The following is a 19,753-nucleotide window of genomic DNA, read 5'->3' on the forward strand; positions in this document are numbered from 1 at the left end:
TTGGTTCTTCAAATTAAGCAGAAGAATGTCCTGATAAAAATTAATGAGTATAATTTTAGTGTAATTGGTGTCAGTATCAACAGATGAATGAGGTAGGGAGAAAAGGATGAGGCTCATTGAGGGAAAGTGTAGTTCATTTATACTGGAAAAGCTACATTTAAGGGAAAAGCATCTTGGGGGAAAGATCATATATGTCCATGTATGCAGGAGAGCTACATATGCCCTGGCAAACCACACACTCACTGAGCATGAGTCAATTGTGGACTCGTGTTAAAAAAAGAAATCTAGGCCGAAACCGGTTTGGCTCAGTGGATAGAGCGTCGGCTTGCGGACTGAAAGGTCCCAGGTTCGATTCCGGTCAAGGGCATGTACCTGGGTTGCGGGCACATCCCCAGTAGGGAGTGTGCAGGAGGCAGCTGATCGATGTTTCTCTCTCGTCGATGTTTCTAACTCTCTATCTCTCTCCCTTCCTCTCTGTAAAAAATCAATAAAATATATTTAAAAAAAAAAAAGAAATCTAGAAACACTTGAATTTTAGAAACTGGGACAAAAGATAAACAGGTTTTTTCCAGACTTGGGTAATACGGAAGAATTTACCAACATATATTACTGCTTTGTGTATATGATGTGTGTGGGGTGACAGGGGGGCAAGCTTGGAGCCGGTCTGTAGCATACTCCAGTTCTCTTTGCACTTTGGCTTATCAGATGTGTGAATTGCAATCCCCTGAACATATACCCTGTGTTTCTTCACCATGAGCCCCCCTTCCCTGGGGGAGCATCAGATTCCTTACCAAGCTTTTGGAGCAGCTGAGTGAGTCCCACTCTCTGGCAATAAGAGGGAACTTGAGCTGTTAATAGAGTTAAAGTGATTTTTTAAAAACCTCCAGAGACTACAATAATCCCATTAACTCGGTATCCATCCTCTCTACCCTTTCAGTTATTGATTCATCCCGGGCAGACAGCTAGCTCCGAGTGGGTGTGGGCGGCGCAGAGAAGGCGAGGTATCTCAGACGGCCCATATGCATGGCCTTGCTGTAACCTGCTCCTGATGGATCTTGAATGTGGAATCTTCAGAGCAAGGAGGATTGAATGAGATCATGTCTGGACAGTTCCCCAGATATTCGGAAAGTATTAAAATGGGTTTTATGCTTAAGCATCTACTAGAATAGAATTGCATAAATACTGTAAGGAACTGTAGAAATTCATGGACTTCTTTTACAAATATTTGAGGAAATTGAAGGCCAGAAGAAGTAAAAGTGACATCATAAGACAGTAGCTTATAATCACAGATTAATGAAATATGTGCTAAAGCCAATAGGTTACTCGAGACTGTGTCTTTAAGCAGAAATGAAATCTGTCTGTGCTTTATCAATATCAGGAAAATAGCCTCCAAGACCTGTACGGAGTCCGGCAGGTATCACAGAGAGTTCATGAGTTGGGACTGAGAAGGGACTGTGGAAAACTGGAGAATACACCTGTTCTGTTTAAAGGTGGCAGGTTATCCGCGTGTGGGAAGGCAGGCCAAGTATTGCTAGACCCGTTCATTTTCCAAGAGAAGTTAGAAATGGGTCAACTTTGTGTGGACCAAATAGAACATGTGGGATGGGCTGAATTGGCCTGAGGAATGACCCTGCTCCCGGTGGCTACCTAGGTCTATGGGCTGAGCATAAAGGAATTCATCTAACTTGTGAATAGAAGCAGCCAAATATAAGTTTTAGTCTCTACATATTTTTCAAGATATTATTCTGGCTGATAGTGTCAATATCCAAGTAGTACATTTATCTCTTCCATTGTTCACTCACAAGGAAAGTTTTTAATGAGAAGTGGAAAAGGAAAGAGGCAGGGAGCCTGGAAGGAACCACCAACTGGCGATCTGCTTTTGCATAATCGAGAGTTGGCAGGTGGTGTGTGTAGACGAATGTGTCCTTTCTGGTAGTTTCATGTCCATCTGGTAATTAACAAAGTGAAGATTCGTGCCAAGATCCAGACCTGAGACAGTGAAAAAAGAACATCAACAATTTCGGAAGAAATGCCTCCCTGTGAGTGGCTTTTTAAAAGGAGAAGCCCTCTAAATCTCTGCCTACAGAATTATTTTTCCAGCAACCAACTGGGAGTATCCAAGGTTTAAGGAATAAGCTAAATGTTGAAAGCATCTCATTGTAGGATTATTGCAATGCTCTCTCTGTTTCTGCCTTCCCCACCCAGCCAGTCTGGTGTCAAAACAGCAGCCAGCCCTTTTAAACATTCGTCACTCAGTTCATCTCTCTTTTAGACGCACAAGACTCCAGTGGCTCAATGCCTCTCAGTGTCCCAAAGGCTTTAGATAGTCTGCTCCCGTCCAGCCGTCCCGTTACTCCCCTGACCTCCCCTCCCGCTACTCACCACGTGCTCACCCTGCCCAGCCACACTGGCCTCCTTGCTGTTCTAAAACCACCCTGGCGTGCCCCCTTCTAAGAGCCGTTGCTTTTGATTTTCTCTGCTTAGAAAATTCTTCCCCCAATACCCCGAGGCTACCTGAAGTGCCTTTCAGAGAAACCTCGCCTAGTGAAAATCGTCACACATACCCCATTGCTCCAGCACTCCCTATCCTCATCTCTAATTTTTAAAAGTACTTGTCCCCAGTTTCTAACTCTACGTTTTCCTTTTGTTTCCCCTTTTCTCTAAGCTCCATGAGTGCAGGCATTTTTTTTTTTTAGTTTTTAAAAATATGTTGTTATTGATTTTAGAGGGAGGGAGAGGGAGAGAGAAACATCAATGAGAGAGAAACATTCATCCACTGCCTTCAGCATGCCCCCTCCTGGGGATCAAGTCCGAGACCTGGGCATGTGCCCTGACCGGGATCGAACCAATGACCTCTTGGTGCCTGGTATGATGCTCAACCATCTGAGCCACATCTCTGGGCAAGCATAGACGTTTTCATCTGTTTTGTTCACTGTACATTTGTGCCTAAAACAGTGCCTAAAAATATAGTAAGTGGTTGACAGCTATTTGTTAATAATTTTGAGGTTTTCCCCCCTTCTGTGCTAGGGATGGTGGTCTTTGTTGTGCTGGATAGATACACCTCTTGCTACTGAATATTGGTGTTTTTAGCATTTCCATTAATAGACTTTGATTTCTATGCCAAATTCTACTTCCTAAACATATTTTGAATTTTTTGCTTTTCTCCATCTCCAGGTCTTTTTCTTTGATTAAAACCATCACAACTCCTTGCTTTCCCTGTCTACCCTTGTTCCCTCCACGCAGTATCACTCAACAGTCAGAATGATCTGTCTAAAATCTAAGCTTGGTCATTTACCATTCATTCCCTGACTTAAAATCCTTCAGTGGTTTCCATTGCCCTTCATATAAAACTCAATATCCTTACCCTATCCCACAAGGCCAGACAAAGTCTGGTCCCAATCAGATTTTCTCTGTTCCTTTCCGACTCAGGTTCTTTGCTGTTCCCTCATGTTGGAATACTCTTCTGTTCCCATTTTTCATCTGGTTGACATTCTCTCTCTTTTCTTTAATTCTCACTCAAGAATATTTTTCTTTTCTTTCCTTTTTATTTTGCTGCAAAAAGCTTTATTGTTTCATTTGGTCCAATGCATGGAAAGGGCTTCAGGGTGGTTAAAAGAATGGTTAGTAGTTTCAGGAGAGGCTCAGGTAAAAGCCAAGACCAGGGGATGTAGAGGGGCCTCTCACAAGTCGTGCTTGTGGTTGTGTCTTTCGAAGAGATACTCGCCCAGCCCAGCCTGGGGGCCAGCGGCCTGCGGAGGTGAGGCAGGTGTCGCCCATCTTCTTGATGAGTTTCACCTCCTCACCCCGGAAGTGGTTCTCCAGGAAGTCACAGAGATGAGAGTCTGTGTGGGGAGAACCAGGGCCTGTGGCTCCAAAAGGGCCTGGTTCAGGTTCCTCTCCAAGGCCAGGGCGGCTGCCATGGCGTCCTGAGTTTTGCCCACTCATCTTGGGAGGCTTCAGCACGTCCTGGAAGAGAATGTGGCCACCACGCTTGTTTTGCCATTTAAGAGGCGCTCAGCACCCTCGGGCTCCTTTTTAGAAGAGGCCCCCTGCCCTCGAGAGCCACATTGTCCCAGTAAACTAGAAGCCCAGAGAGCGGTAGGTGTGGGAGGCCCGCAGATGCAGGTTGGCCAGGCCGTTGACCGCAGCCTCCACGTCGGTGGAATAATTATGATGAATTTGGGAGCTCATGGCTGTTCAGCAATAAGGAGTTAAGGTAGAAAAAAAACCAGTGTGCGGCTGGTCCCGGAGGTGGTTCTGAAGGTGGTGACTGGATAAGACACAGGAGAATGGTCGGAGGCTGGAAGAAGGAGCGTCCCTGGGTCTGTTCCGTCCAAACACTGTTGAAGCAAGAAACATCCGGGACCGATGATGTTTTCCTATTGATTTTTAGAGAGAGTGGAAGAGAGAGGAAAAGACAGAGAGAAATATCCATGTGAGAGAAACACAACGATTGGTTGCCTCCTGCACACACCCTGACTAGGGCCCAGGCTGGGAGGAGCCTGCAACTGAGGTACATGCCCTTGACTGGAATCGAATCCGGGACTCCTTGGGCCACAGGCCAATGCTTCATCCACTGAGCCAAAAGGGCTACGGCATGGTTGACGTTCTCTTTATCTCAGGTTTAATGTCCCCTATTCTGAGTTTCTCTCAGTCTCTCTACTAGTTAACTTACTCTGCATTGTCCTTCATAGCATTTGCCACTTGGTAATTCAATGCTTGTGGAATTGTTTAGTCTATGGCCATCTCTAGGTGTACTACTGATTGAGGATAGAAACCCTACTGGTGGGGTTTGTCTTTGTATTTCCAGCACTTACCACTGTCCCTGAAGCTTAGTAGGAGTTTAGTGAATACTTGTGGAGAAATAAATGAAAACAGAACATAGGTAGGTGTCTTGTCACCCCAGGGATTGGGGACCCGGTGAGAGGTTATCTCATGAATTATTTGTTTCTCTTTACAGAGATTATTTTGCAGAGGATGATGGGGAGATGGTACCCAGAACAACTCATGCAGCAGGTAAGGAAGCCATGGGCCTTGTCTTGTTAAATTCTTGGTTTCCTGCTGGTCATAAATCCCTTGAATCACAGACCTTTAAATTCACCATGGCAGTGTCCTCAGACTCTTTGTGAATTTTCAAACATGCTACTGTGGCATGTAAACTCCTCACCTGGCCAGCACATGCAGTGAATCTATATGTGAACTCTAGACTTTTAATGATGCTGTAATCGCAAGGTTAGAGTCACTTGTAAATTGATTAAAAATAGAGTCTGCCAGAAATCTTCACTGTAATATACCATTAAAATGAGTATAATAACAGTGTCAGCTCACAAGTGAGGTTAAGTGGGAAGAGCTCTTAGAACAGAGCCCGTGAAGGAATAAGCACCCAGTAAATATAGTTATTAATGTATTCATAATACTTTCATCATGACTGCCCTAACATTAGCCAGAGATCTACCTAAATTACAAAACCAGTGTGAAGATGGCTCTCTCTTTTCAGGTTTTCACAAAAACTTAATCATTTGAGGATTTCACTTTGCCAAGTGATCCGCCTTTTTCATACCAGCCTCGGAGCACAGATAGTTCATATGCACCATGTGGGGAGAAGTTTATAATTGGAACATGTTAGGGACTTCAGAGTCACTTAAAACTAGCATTTGTAGTTGCGTATGTTAATCTACAGTGATCACAGTGCCACCATTATGTGACATCATCTGTTGTTCTGTTTCACTGGCAGCTTTCCTCAGTGACGCTAAAGATCGGGGTCCTCCCGTGCAGTCACAGACCTGGAGAAGTGGTGAGAAGGTCCCCTTTGGACAGACACATTACCTGAGAGCCTTTGAAAAAGCCCCTCAGGTGCAGACCCAGGCTCTCCGAGACTTTGAGAAGGTAAGTCACATGGTTAGTTGTTATCCCAACTCGGAGGAGTCCCATAGGTAGTGATGTCTTATAAAACTATGATCCATGGCTTGCTCTGGTGTGGGCGTTCTTACCATAATGGCGCCTCTTGTACGAGCATGTGCCCCAATAAGCATCTGCACTATTAGCTGTGTGCCTGAGCGCTGTGGTTTGTGGGCAGTGAGTGGCCTGAGGCCGCGATTCCGCTGCCTCGCCATTTTTATCCCTGGTTTATTTCTCAGATCAATTCAGGAGGTTTAAATGGCACCTGAGCCCAGGGAATCCAGTCCACGTGGCTGGCATTATCCTCTCTGTAGCTGGCTTGGACACAACTCTACACATTTGGATATTGTCTGTGGTGTGAGGCGGCTCAGCCACAACCATTTGCTGCTCAACAAGAATCTCTCATTGTGGCTCGGAACTCCTGCTTCAACTCTTGACGTGCTCAGCACCTTGATATGTTTACCCTTAGATTTGGCCAGGCCAGATTACGGATAATGTAATTCAGGACCTCAGCTCCCTGTGCCCTGGATTGACCCCAGGAAGGCTGTACAGTAGCACCCATCTTTTGGCATTTATATGGCCTGCACAATAAGACCCATCTACTGGCATTTATAGGGTCTGGAGAGAGCACCCAGGATTTCTTACACCCCTGTGTGCTAAAAATAGAAATAGTTCTTTGGTGCCCCCTGGGGGTTACCCAGGTATCAGGCCACACACCAGTACTGTGTAGATGCACTCAGACCCGTGGGTTTCTTCTATTCTTGAATTGATAGCTTTTGGTATAAAATAATAAAATTCCATTTTCAAAACAGGGTTAATAAAGCCGTGTTGACATGGGTTTTCCCCGTCTTCTCTCCGTTTTTAAATAGAAATGTTTCATTAGGACCTACTGTGCATCCTACCAGATTTCCTGTGGACAGCACCACGTCCCATGGGCTTGAGAATTAAACAGCTTGTTCTTGCTTTGGCTTTGTTTTCACCCAGTGTTGTCATGGATACTGGGTGTGTGTTTTTAAGACACAGAGAGTTTGCAGGAATATTAAGTGGCTTTTGAAGACTAAACCTCTGAACCGCTGTGGTGCTGGGGGTGGGAGTTGGGCTGGTAATACCCAGCCCCTCCCTCTTTGTTCACCATTGGATTCTGCATAAGCACCCAGGGGTGAGCAGAGCGGCAGGGCTCCTCAGAGCTGGGGGCGGGGCTCTCGGAAAGCCAGTCTGCCTTCAGGTTCCTTTTGGTTGAGAGGCGATTTGGAACCTGGAAGTCGGGGTGTCACCTACACTGACAGCATGAATGGCCGGATGCTGTGGGGGGAGGGGAGATAAAGGGCCGAGTTGGGTGACAAACAGAAGTCACCTGACGTTCAGGTATGGAGGTCTAAGTCCTTTTCTCTTAACATCCAGGTCTAAGATCCCTGATTAGTCCTTGTTCTCAATGCTTGTTTCTGTACCATGGATAGAAACCGATGCAGGACACAGAAAAGGCCAATAGGAGATACTTTAAATCTCTCTCCCCTGTGTGTTAAGTAATACATAAGTAACAAGGGCTATGACACTTTTTTGTCAGAAATGTCATTGCTGGGACTAAGAAACTGACTTTTTCAGGGTTATGGAGTTTATGTACCATGATTATAAATCCAGACAGGTTATTGGGTCAGAAAGATTCTTACCTATAAATGGTGTTGAGAAAAACTCCTTTCATGCTTTCCCCAGCATGTCTGGGATGAGGAGAATAGAGCAGCAGGTAGACAGTACTAGCTATCACATCTTGATCACTTTCTATCTGTCAGGTACTGTTTTAAGTATTGCAGTATTATCTCATTTAATGAGAGGGGGAGAGAGAGAGAGAGAGAGAGGAGAGGTGAAGGAAAGAAAGGGGAGGGGAGGAGAGGAGAGAAACATTGATATGAGAGAAACATCAATCAGCTGTCCTCCCCACCCCCAGTACTTGCACCAACCAGGGATCGAACCTGAAACCTAGATATGTGCCCTGACTGGGAATAAAACCTGCAGCCTTTTGGTGTAAGGAAGATGCTCCAATCAACTGAGCCACCGGCCAGGGCAATACTTAATATATTTTATTTCAACTATTTTTTAGTTCATTTTCCTAATTTTGAGATAGATATTATTACATCTGTTAGACCGATGAAGTGACCAAGACTCAAATAACTTACCTAAAGCTATACTGGTTTAAAGTGACAGAACCATGATTACTCCAGTGATTTCCAAGGTTCCTAGGGAAATGAGTGGACCATTCCAAGAAAGAGAGTTAGATTGGCGAAATGTGCGTAGTGTGGTTTTATGTGTAGAATCAAATGGCAGATGCTATAGAAAAGCTATGGAGATGTGGGGGCCTGTGGCCGTAAGGTCTAAAGGGGGCCTCCATTGCTTTCTCCTGTTTACACATCTATACTAATAAAAGGGTAATATGCTAATTAGACCAGACGTCCTTCCGGATGACCTTCCAGACGAAGCTGGGGCTGCGAGGGAAGCCTGGGTCCTGGGTGCCAGAGGGAAGCCAGTGCCGGCAGCCGGGGGAAGGAAGGCCTAATCTTGCACGAATTTCCTGCATTGGGCCTCTAGTTTTTAATAATGTTGTCTTGAACATGAAAATACTAGTAAACCCAGCTGCAGTGTTTGCATAATTATAGTGTGATGCCAGGTTTCCCTGGTCGTCTGATAGTTTGAATCCAGCCACAGTGAGTCAGCTGGGTGAGGCTCCACCCATCCTGGAAAAATTTTCCACTTGAATCTTGAAATCTGTGTGTGTGTGTATGTGTGTGGTGGTGGTGGTGGTGGTGGTGATGGGTGGGGTGGGGGTGGGAGGACAAGTCCTAGAAGGGACTTTTCTGCCTTTCTGGAGATCCAAATTCTCACAGTCTGGGTCTCCTGTCTGGGTTAGGTGAATCAGGATCAGATCTCCGCTGGCTTTAGGTCCAGCAGCTTCAGTGCTTCTTGGGAGTTTCTCTCTAATTACAGCCTTGGGAAATGAATGCTACCAGTGAAGAGCATGTTCACTAAAAACAAACAACCCGGCAGTTATGCCTCCCAAACCACAGTTCCCCAAGCATACTGACTTCGTTTTTGCTGGTGTTTGGGGCATTCAGAAAGTTATTAGAGGACCCTGGCTGGGTAGCTCAGTTGGTGGGAGCGTCGTCCCCATATGCCAAGGTTGCGGGTTTGATCCCTGGTCAGGTATCAAACATACAAGCATTAACCATTGAGTGCACAGAGAAGTGGAACAACAAAATCGATGTTTCTCTCTCTCTTCCTCTCCCTCCCTAAAATCAATCAATAAATAAAAAATTTTAAGTTATTAGATGAGAAGGGAAGGGAGCAACCCTAAACTTTCAGCAATCATAAGGACAGAATTTTCTTCTTTCTAAACATGACTTTTCAGGAGGATTCCACAGTCATTCCACAGAACTTCAGAAACAGTTTCATTCTTAAGCAACATTGTCAGATATTATCAACACAGTCTTTTTTTTTTTAAAGAACTATTAATAAAAGGGCTGATTCTGAGTGATGTAGAGGATACAGAGTTGCATACAAGTTACCATTCTCAAAGAGTGTACAGTCTGATTGGGGTACATGAAATTTAACTCATCCAAGATTTAATTTAAATAACAGCTAAGGCAACAGGGGAAGAGATATCACAAGGTTAGAACATTTGCTAAGGAAATGTATGTCTTTAAAGCCCAAATATTAGAAAAACATTCTAAAATTTGTATTAATATAAACATGTGTAAATGTCTCTTCTTCACTCAATGAAGAGAGCTCTGTCTTCTTCTTATGGACCTTGAGGAATTTTCATTCCAGTAATAATTTCCATTCCAAAAATAATTTTTAAAAATAGCAACAAAAGTGATGATGCCAGTTAACATTTATTGAGTGCTTACAGTGCCCAGGGCTCTATGGATGCACTTGACTTGCATTATCTTGTTCAGTTCTTATAACAGTAAACGGAGGTTGGCACAACCATTATCTTGATCCGTGCAGAGAGGGACACTGAAACCAGAAAAAGATAGTAATTGTTAGAAAGGGCTGAGCTGGGATTTGAGCAGAAGTGTACTTATGGCAGAGCCTGAACTCTTTTTTTAAAAAAAAATATATTTTTATTGATTTCAGAGAAGAAGGGAGAGGGAAAGAGAGATAGAAGCATCAATGATGAGAGAGTATCACTGATCGGCTGCCTCCTGCACACCCCCACTTGGGATTGAGCCCACAACCTGAGCATGTGCCCTTGACTGAAATAGAACCCGGGACCTTCCAGTCTGCAATCCAATGCTCTATCCACTGAGCCAAACCAGCAAGGGCCAGAGCCTGAACTCTTAGCCACACTGTGTTTTAATCCTCACGTGAGGATAAGTTTTATTGATTTTAGAGAGAGAGGAAGGGGGAAGAGAGAGGAGAGAGAGAGAGACAGAGACCAGTACTGTACAGGGCCTTGAAGTTATGTAAAGGGTTTTCATTTTTATCGGAATTCCTTGGGGAACCATCGAAAGCTTCTAAACAGGGAGGTGATGTGATCAGATTTTCCCTTTTGAAACATCCCTTTGGCTTCTGTATGGACTGTGGATTGGAGGAGTCAGTCTTAGGCAGAGAGGCAGTTAGGAGGCTGTGGAGTAGTCCAGACGAAGGTTGGTAGTGGTGACCGATAGGATGAGAGAAATGGACAGGGGAAAGAGAGATGTCAGATGCAGAACTGACAAGACTAAACAATTGATTGGATGTACGACCTGTAATAGAGAAGAAGCCTAAATATGACCTCCCACCAATTCATCTCCCCATTCCCATCGCAGGGTAGGGTGTCACCTGTTGTAAACTTCCACAGCACCTTGTACTTTTCCTTTAATAACATGATATATGTGTTCAGAGTCTCTCTTCTCTCTTAGGATCTGAGCTCCATGATAGCAGAGACTGGATTCATCTCATTCACTACTAGATAGCGTAGTGCCTAGTTATAGCAGGCATGCCTCTTTTCTTTCTTTGCTGTGTTTTGGATGAATGAATGATATCAAGCTTTCTTGCTTGGGCATCTCAACTAGGTGATGCCATCCACTGAGAAGGGGAACAACTGAAGCAGGCACATGTAGTTCTTGTATAATCATTAAACCACCAGCAACAAAGGCCAAAAGCTAGGAAAGGGGTTTTCATTTTTGGAGGGAAATTAAGGCGATCCTTCTGCTCTTAAGGGACTCTCCATTGAATTGGCAAGACAGTCAAACAGATAATCCCAAGGACAAGAGTAGGAAGCACTGGAGAGGGGCCCTCCCCTGGCTTTAGGGTCAGATAGGCTTCCTTCAATGGGTGCTATCAGTCAACTCCTCCAGGGCGAGCTGGTGACAGTCAGAGCCGAGTGGGCGGGGAAGAGGAATGGCTTTCCAGGCGAACACTGATCCCAGGACAAGTCCTGGGCAGCAGACAGCATAGTGAATTCAGAAACAGGAGGGTTGTTGTCATGGCTGGAGCAGTAGTGTTGGCAAGTTCAAGTTGGCAGCGTCTCCCCCTAAACTAGCCTCTACTCCTGGTCAAAGCCTCGTTGTTGCAACCATGGTTGTTCATGATACACTGTGAACTCTTAACTCATCTGCCCGGAGAACGTCCTAACCGTGCCTCTGAAATCGCCTTCTTTCCTAGAAAAGTATGGAGAAAGGTTGGTTGGAAATCTAGAAAAACAGGTGAGGCTGTCAATTGATAGGTTCCCCCTTGAGTATTAGAAGCTCTTCCTGGGTTGAACCAACTGTGAACAGACAACACCAAGTCCTGTTGCTATAGATGGAGCCACGCTGATGGAGGGTGGAGTTTGGAGCCTAGGGGCCCTTGGGAGCTGCCAGCATCGGTGCAGCTCAGCTGTCCTTTCTGCTGTGGAGCGCATTTCACTGTCTGACAGCACTGCTTCTGGCTGCGCCACGTATTTTTGGAAGTCAGGGAATTTGTTATTTGTTTTGTTTCGGTTTTATAGAGTTCACAGTGCTCTACTATGGTGATGACGCCAGCACCTTGTTATTCCTGGATCGGGGGGTGGCGTGGGTGTGCATCTCTGGTGGGGGAGGGCAGCAGGGATATTGCCTGAACCCCTCCTTCATCCACACGATGATGCTGCCTGAGATGGGGTTGTTTATCGACCTGATGGAACAGCTCTGCTCTTAGCTCTCTGGGCATCCAGACAGTTATTTCAAAAGGCTGCGCAGAGGATGGGGATCTGAGTGTTAGGGGAGAAAATGGAATGATAGTAATATGATAGCATTTAAAAGATGCTGGAACTTCAGGAATGATGTTGAAATTTCAGAAACAGAGTTTCAGAAGAAAGATGTGTTTATTGTGCAGCTCAAAAGAGAAAAAGGTCTTTGTAGAATTGCAGTCTGCTTTATGAGCAGGCCTCATCACCAGCTGACATCTGGAATGTGGGTCAGAAACCCTGGGTGGGGATGAAAGGGTTGAGGAGTGGAAGACCAAGTTCGTTGACTTTGGTTGACACTCTCCTTGTTGGAATGGTCTCCAAAAGTTAGGCATTTTCTTCAGGGCCGCTTCAGGAGTATGTTTTTCCTGTAGCAAATCCGAGTGGATCTATATTTCCTTTTGTTTTATCTCAGGATTATAACAAAACCTTAATTGGTAAAACATAACCCATGAGTTTTTTGTTTTTTGAAAAATATATTTTATTGATTTTGTTTTTACAGAGAGGAAGGGAGAGGAATAGAGAGTTAGAAACATTGATGAGAGAGAAACATCAATCAGCTGCCTCCTGCACACCTCCTACCGGGGATGTGCCCACAACCAAGGTACATGCCCTTGACCAGAATCAAACCTGGGTCCTTTCAGTCCGAAGGCCGACGCTGTATCCACTGAGCCAAACCAGTCAGGGCAACCCATGAGTTTTTTATATTGAGGGCCATTTAAAGGATACTTCATCTAGCCTTTATGTTAGGGACCCCTAATCTAAGCAGAACATTTGAAATGATCAGTTCTAAACCACTTGCTTTTAACTGAAACTTTATCATAAAAAAAAAAATCGGTTGAGCTCCTTTTGTGACAGGACATTTACTCTCATAATGTAAGTGCTCAATAAATATTTGGTGAATGGCCCTAGCTGGTTTGACTTAGTCAATAGAGCATTGTCCTGTGGACTAAAGGGTCCCAGGCTCAATTCTGGTCAAGTGCATGTACCTTGGTTGCAGGCTCCTCGCTGGCCCAGGACCTGGTCGGAGCTCGTGCAGGAGGCAACCAATTGACGTTATTTCTCTCCCATCGATATTTCTCTCTGTCTTTCCCTCTCTCTTCCACTCTCTCTAAAAATCAATGGGAAAATATCCTCAGATAAGGATTTAAAAAAAAAAAATTGGTGAATAGATGTGTGGATGGAGTGTGACAATAAGTTTACTATATCCAACTCTACTAGAGAATTATCCTTTTATCTAGCTATTTTACAAACAACAGGAATGTACAAAGACTAATAAAACACTGTCATTGTACCCAGTATCTAAATTATACCAAATATTATTTTCACTGTATTTGCCTCAGATTAAAAAAACAAAAGTTAGCATTTCAGATACAGTTACAAGCTCTTAGTAGCCTATCCAGATCTGTCTCCTGACTCCTTTCCTATAGTTAATTACTAGTAAGTAATTTTCCCAAAGTTACACAATTAGAAAATAGCAGAACTGGGATTTGAACCTACATCTCCTTGGTTCAAAAGCTTTTGTTCTTTCCACAATGCCCAGCTACTTCACCTAGATAAATATTCATAAGAGTGATAATATTTGTTGCCTATTTGTAAATAAGGCAAAAAGTATGGTGTCAAAAGTTACTTAAAATAGTATTCTCCTGTTTCTCTGTTTACCATATTATTTAAGGCTATTTTTACTTTCATGCAATATAAAGATATGAATTATAACAGATATCAAACTAATATAGTTTAAATTGCAGAAGTGCTATTATTATATTTGAAAAGAATGTGTCAATTAACATATTGTGGACCAGTAGTTTTATTGCTAGCTTTACCCAGTGGCCAGATAAGTTTCTATTGAACGAGTACAAAAAAGTTTTACATAAATGTTATAGGCACGTTTTAAAATTAAATACCCATTGCATTTTGAAGTTATTTATTACATGTTCTTACAAGCTAATATCTTTTTAAAAAATTATTGTGATTGGCCACAAACCTTAGAACAGGAAACACGAGAATTCTCGTGATCCGTCCGCAATGTATTAAGATGATTAATCATTTTTAGCAGAGTGGAAGTTTATTTTTAGGAGAGAGAATGGTAAAAGATTAGTATGTTTTCAAGCATTTCCATTTAGAAGAGCTATGTGGGGGGTCTGAATATGATCAGGCAAATGTGAACCTGAGTTTTTTTTAAAAGACTGACTTGACAGTTGTTTGTGTTAATGGGGCATGACATGCGACAGCTGGGTTGTAATCCTCCTACTATTGTTGGCATTGATCAAGTCCTTATTAAAGTCTTATTTCCAGTTTGAACTAATACATTAAGAAGCAGAAGAAATTAAGAAATGAGCATGGGAGAGCCATTAATGTTTGGAAAAAAATATTTTTAGGGAAGAGTAAAGGTTTTCAATGCACTGTGTGAGAAAGAAAGAACAAAGACAGAAGCACTGAAAAAAGAGATAGGGCCTGGCCAACCTGGCTGAGTGTTCATTTCCTAAGTAATTCAGAGCTTAACGAAAACACATGAGCCCGGGGGGAGAGGCCCTGGTTCAGTAGGTCTGGTGTGCATCTCGGGGATGTGCATTTTTGTTTGCTATAAACAACAGACATAAGCAATAAACAAAACAGTTTTCCGAGTAAGCAGTTTCTGGCCCTCCCCACCCCCCAGGCCTCTCTCCTCACCCTTTGTCTAAATTGAAAGCCAGGATGTGTCTAGAGCAGTGGTTCTCAACTTTCCTAATGCTGCACGCCCCCCACTGGGGATGTGTCCGCAACCCAGGTACATGCCCTTGACCGGAATCGAACCCAGGACCCCTCAGTCCGGAGGCCAACGCTCTATCCACTGAGCCAAACCAGTTAGGGCCAAAATTAGTCTTTTAAGATAACTTTTTTATAAAGAAGAAGGATGCCTTTATATATGGTCTTCATCCTAAAACATCTAATTTTGTATACAGATTGAGTTCTCGTAGGATTAAATCCAGTCAGTAAGTTAATACATTGCGGACAGATCACAAGAATTCTCTTGTTTTCTGTTCTAGTGCTTGTGACCAATCACGAGGATTCTTTAAAAAGGTATTAGCTTCTAAGAACATGTAATAAATGACTTCAAAATGCAATGGGTATTTAATTTTAAAGCGTGCCTTTAACATTTATGTAAAACGTTTTTTGTACTTGTCCAATAGAAACTTATCTGGCCACTGGGTAAAGCTAGCGATAAAACTTTAGGTCTGCAATGTGTTAACTACTCATCCCTTCTTTTATCCAGCAAATACTGACTGAGCACCACTCTTGCCTGGTGAACAAAAACAGGCAAAAATCCTGGAGTTTATAGGCTAGTGGGGGGAAGACAATCGAAAAACAAAATACATAAGTAAATATGACATTTTAGATGATAGTGCTATGGAAGAAATAAAAACAATGGCGATATGAGGGCTGGGGTGAGGCACAGAGTGAGTTACAGTTTTAATTATACAGAGAAAGCAAACCATATGGAGGATCAACAAACTCAAAGGCTCTGAGGAGGGAGTGTGTTGACTGCTTTTGAGAAATAGCAAAGAGAAACAATGTGCCTGGTGCAGAATGTGTAGGGGGAGAGGAGGAGGAAAAAAGTAAAAGAGCAAGGAGAGACTCCAGATTGAGTAGGGCTTTGGCCTTATGGGCTAATGGAACGATTCCGTGTTTCGCTCTGAATTAGATGGGAAGCCAGCAGGGGTTTCCAGCAGAGGAGTGGCCTGGCGTATTTTAGAAGGGTCACTCTGACTTGTTGTGCTAAGAATAGATTATAGGGAGTAAGGGCAGGAGCAGGGAGACCAGTTAAGGGGACTCTTCAGATAATTTAGGGGAGAGATCATAAGCATCTTGGCCAGAGTGGTAGGTAGAGGTGCCAGTGGTGGTGGTGATATAGTTGGATTCTGTAAATATAGATGGGTATAAATACATGGAAAGTAAGAATAATAAGATTTACAGGCAGATGAGATGGTGTATGAGAAAGAAGAGACAAAATAACTCAAAGGTTCTGGCCCAAACAACTGCAAGTATTGAGTTCTTACTCAATATTGGGGTCCAGCGAGGAAGGAACATATGCACCGGGAAGGATCAGGAGTTTCTGATATCTCAGGTACGAGATGTCTGCATTCAGGTGGAAATTTCTGCTAGGAAGTGAGGTATAGACTGGGGTTCCGGAGAAAGCTCGAGACGGGCATGTAATTTAAGTGAACAAAACATCATTCTTCTACAGTTATTCTATATTATTGGAAAGTTGTGAGAACAATATAAGCAAACTAGCCCATGTTTAACAAGCATAATAAGCAAAATTCAATTACATTTTGGACACTCATCTATTCATCAATTCAACAGATATTTAGGGACTGCTTCCTAAATACTGTGCAATGAGAATACAAAGGCACAAACTATATCCTCAAAACACCCTGGTCTGGTTGAAGTGACTGTTAATGAAACGGAACTTTTGGACTGGAACCTGGATTTTTTGTCTGCCAGAATCAAAGAATGAATCCACGGACAGAAAGTGGTATAGCAAAGGTGTTGATTTATTGAAGAACAAGTACAGACTCCCACGTGGGAAGGGGGAAAGGGTCCCACTGAGTTCTTTTTCCCTATGGCTTATAAAGGCTGCAGATCCTGGTGCCTTGATATCCCCTCTGATTGGTCACTATTCTCTTAGACTGGTTACTATAGTAACACCTGGGCTCAAAGGTCAAACCTCACATGGAACATGTGAAGTTCTCCCCGCCCCCCCCCCCCACCTTCCTTATTGGTTTCCTATTCCCTCTGGACTTTCTTCTCCTTCTGGATGAAGGGCTTCCTTCTCTTTATTTTGTAAATATAGACATTTTGCTGTTCCCAGCTCCCTCAGTCTGTGGAAATATACCTGTTGCTGCTTTTCAGCTTCCCTATTCTATGGAAATATACCTTCTGCTGCCTGCAACCCTGTGCTTCCTCCATGGTCCCCTTAACTTCCAAAATTTCTGAAATTTCCTAAGCCTGTCCTATTTTACCCCTACAATTCCTGTTTCATTAGCAGGCTGTACAGTGGGGTGAATGTTACTGGAGAGGCTGGCTCGGTTTACTGGGAGTGAAGTAAATGTGGAAAGACATGTAAATGCCTGGGAAGCTTACAGACTAGTTGGAGAAACAGAAACACACAAGTCAAGTAGCTCTAAAGGGTGTAAACAATCCTTCAAGACAACAGAAAAACAGTATCACAAAGCAGCATGTGAGCACTTGCCAAAGGCAAATATTTGCTTTAGGAACTCAAAAGATGAAGAAATCTTTCCAGGCTAAGGAGGCAGGAACACTTTGTTTGGATGGGATTTGAATTAGGGCCTGAAAAAAGTGGTAGTGCCCGGCTGACGTGGCTCAGTGGTTGAGCATTGACCGATGAACCAGGAGGTCACAGTTCGGTTCCCAGTCAGAGCATATGCCCAGGTGGTGGACTGGATCCCCGGTGTGGGATTCTCTCTCATCATTGATGTTTCTCTCTCCCTCTCCCTTCATCTCTGATATATATATATATATATATATATATATATATATATATATATACACACACTAGGGGCCCGGTGCACGAAATTCGTGCACTGGGTGTGTGTGTGGGGGGGAGTGTCCATCAGCCTAGCCTGCCCCCTCTCACATACTGGGAGCCCTCAGGCGTTGACCCCCATCACCCTCCAATCGCAGGATCAGTCCCTTGCCCAGGCCTGACGCCTCTGACAGAGGCGTCAGGCCTGGGCAGGGGACCCTCATTTCCCCCCATCACTGGTTCTGCACCCAGCCCAGGCCTGATGCCTCTGGCCCAGGCATCAGGCCTGGGCAGGGGACCCCCAGACCCCTCCGATTGCTGGCTCTGCCCCTTGCCCAGGCCTGATGCCTCGGCCAGAGGCGTAGACCCCCATCACCCTCCGATCGCCTGATCGGCCCCTTGCCCAGGCCTGAAGCCTCCGCCAGAGGTGTCAGGCTTGGACAGGGGACCCCCATCTCCCCCTGATCACTGGCTCTGGCCCCCGCCCAGGCCTGAGGCCTCTGGCCCAGGAATCATGCCTGGGCAGGGGACCCCCATCTCCCTCTGATCGCTTGCTCCACCCCCCGCCCAAGCCTGACGCCTCTGACCCAGGCTTCAGGCCTGGGCAAGGGGACCATCATATCCCCCCAATCCCCGGCTCCACCCCCCACCCAGGCCTGATGCCTCAGCCAGAGGAGTTGACCCTCATCACCCTCCGATCACCAATCACCGGATCGGCCCCTTGACCAGGCCTGATGCCTCCGGCAGAGGCGTCAGGCCTGGGCAGGGGACCCCCAGCTCCCCGTGGTTGCAGGCTCCGCCCCTGCCCAGGCCTAACGCCTCTGGCCTAGGCTTCCGGCCCGGGCAGCGGGGATCTGCAGCTGCAGCGGCCCCGCAATCATGGGCTCCGCTTTAGGCCCAGGCAAGGGACCCCTAGCTCCCGGGACTGCCAGCTTTGACCGTGTCCAGCTCCCATCGCTGGCTCCACCCCTACTTCCTGCTATCACTGGCCAGGGCGGCAAAGGCGCCTGATTCTCTGATCATGGCTGGGGGGTAGGGCAAAGGCGGCCCCAGGGCCGCCTTTGCCCTGCCCCCCAGCTCTTAGCTCTCCCCTGGGTTTCCGATCACTGTCAGTGGCAGGGGGCTTCTTCCTGCTTTCCCTTTCGCCTCCCTGCATTGTGCCTACATATGCAAATTAACCGCCATCTTGTTGGCAGTTAATTTGCATATAGCCCTGATTAGCCAATGAAAAGGGTATCGTCGTACGCCAATTACCATTTTTCTCTTTTATTAGATAGGATATATATATACACACACACACACACACACACACACACACACACACATACATATATATATATTCAGAGACAGGGTGTCTTGAGGAAAGGTGATGGTGGGGTTTTCCTTTCATTCTATGAGGGATGAGACACCTGATACAGGTTTTAAGTAAGAGAATGACAGGATAAGATCTGAGTTTTGAAAACATTGCTTTAGCTGTAATACAGAGCAGATGACCAAAGTGAATTCTGGCAGGCATGATAAGAGACTGCTACAGATGTGTTTGCTATGAGGTTGGTTGTAAAGATGGGACATTCACTTGAGCTATCTAGCAAAGAGTATGATGTGTAGGGCTAGGTCTTAGGTAAGAGAACTTGGTTGGAGATTTGGGGGTTGTTTAGGAGGCAGAAGTGTTAGCTCTAAAAGTGGATAAAATCTCAGAGGAAGACAGTATGAAAAGAAAAAAGCAGCAGAAGGCTAAGGACTAAGCATCATTTAAGCACTCACTTTAAGGAGCAGCAAAAACCAGAAAAGGGGGCAGATGGAAGAACAAGGGACCACAGGGCATAAGAGGAAATAGGCATTATTAATGTGCAGAAAGAAATATCTAAATTAGATAAGAATACCCTGCATTCTTATGCAATGTTACTTTTCACAAAGCTTCCATTAAATTATCTCACTTGATAAAAGATTCCAAGTAGACATAGCAAACATTATCAAAGACTAATCAAATCTGGTATCCTGGTTCCCCATGTGCCAAATGGAGGTGATAAGAATTAGGTTATTCCTTTTGGAGCGTAGACCGAGAAGGTGCCTTAAAAACCACCTAGTTTCCAACCACTTCATTTTTAAACGAGGAGAGGTAGGCCTCTGGAGAAGTGCACTTCTGAGGT

The 19,753-nt window shown here is 44.6% G+C and overlaps 1 protein-coding gene across 9 annotated transcripts in view; it reads left to right on the forward strand.

The window, feature by feature from the left end:
• LOC132220444 (myomegalin-like) overlaps nt 1-19,753 on the forward strand; it is a 154,572-nt gene that overhangs the window by 27,299 nt on the left and 107,520 nt on the right. For all 9 annotated transcript variants that reach the window (XM_059673541.1, XM_059673531.1, XM_059673524.1 and 6 more), the window contains 2 exons: nt 4,961-5,016; nt 5,735-5,886. In XM_059673541.1, the coding sequence (XP_059529524.1) occupies nt 4,961-5,016; nt 5,735-5,886 (208 nt within the window). Of the gene's footprint in view, nt 1-4,960; nt 5,017-5,734; nt 5,887-19,753 lie in introns of those variants that run through there.

The sequence above is a fragment of the Myotis daubentonii genome, chromosome 18, assembly GCF_963259705.1.
Source record: "Myotis daubentonii chromosome 18, mMyoDau2.1, whole genome shotgun sequence".
Taxonomy (NCBI): Eukaryota; Metazoa; Chordata; class Mammalia; order Chiroptera; family Vespertilionidae; genus Myotis; species Myotis daubentonii.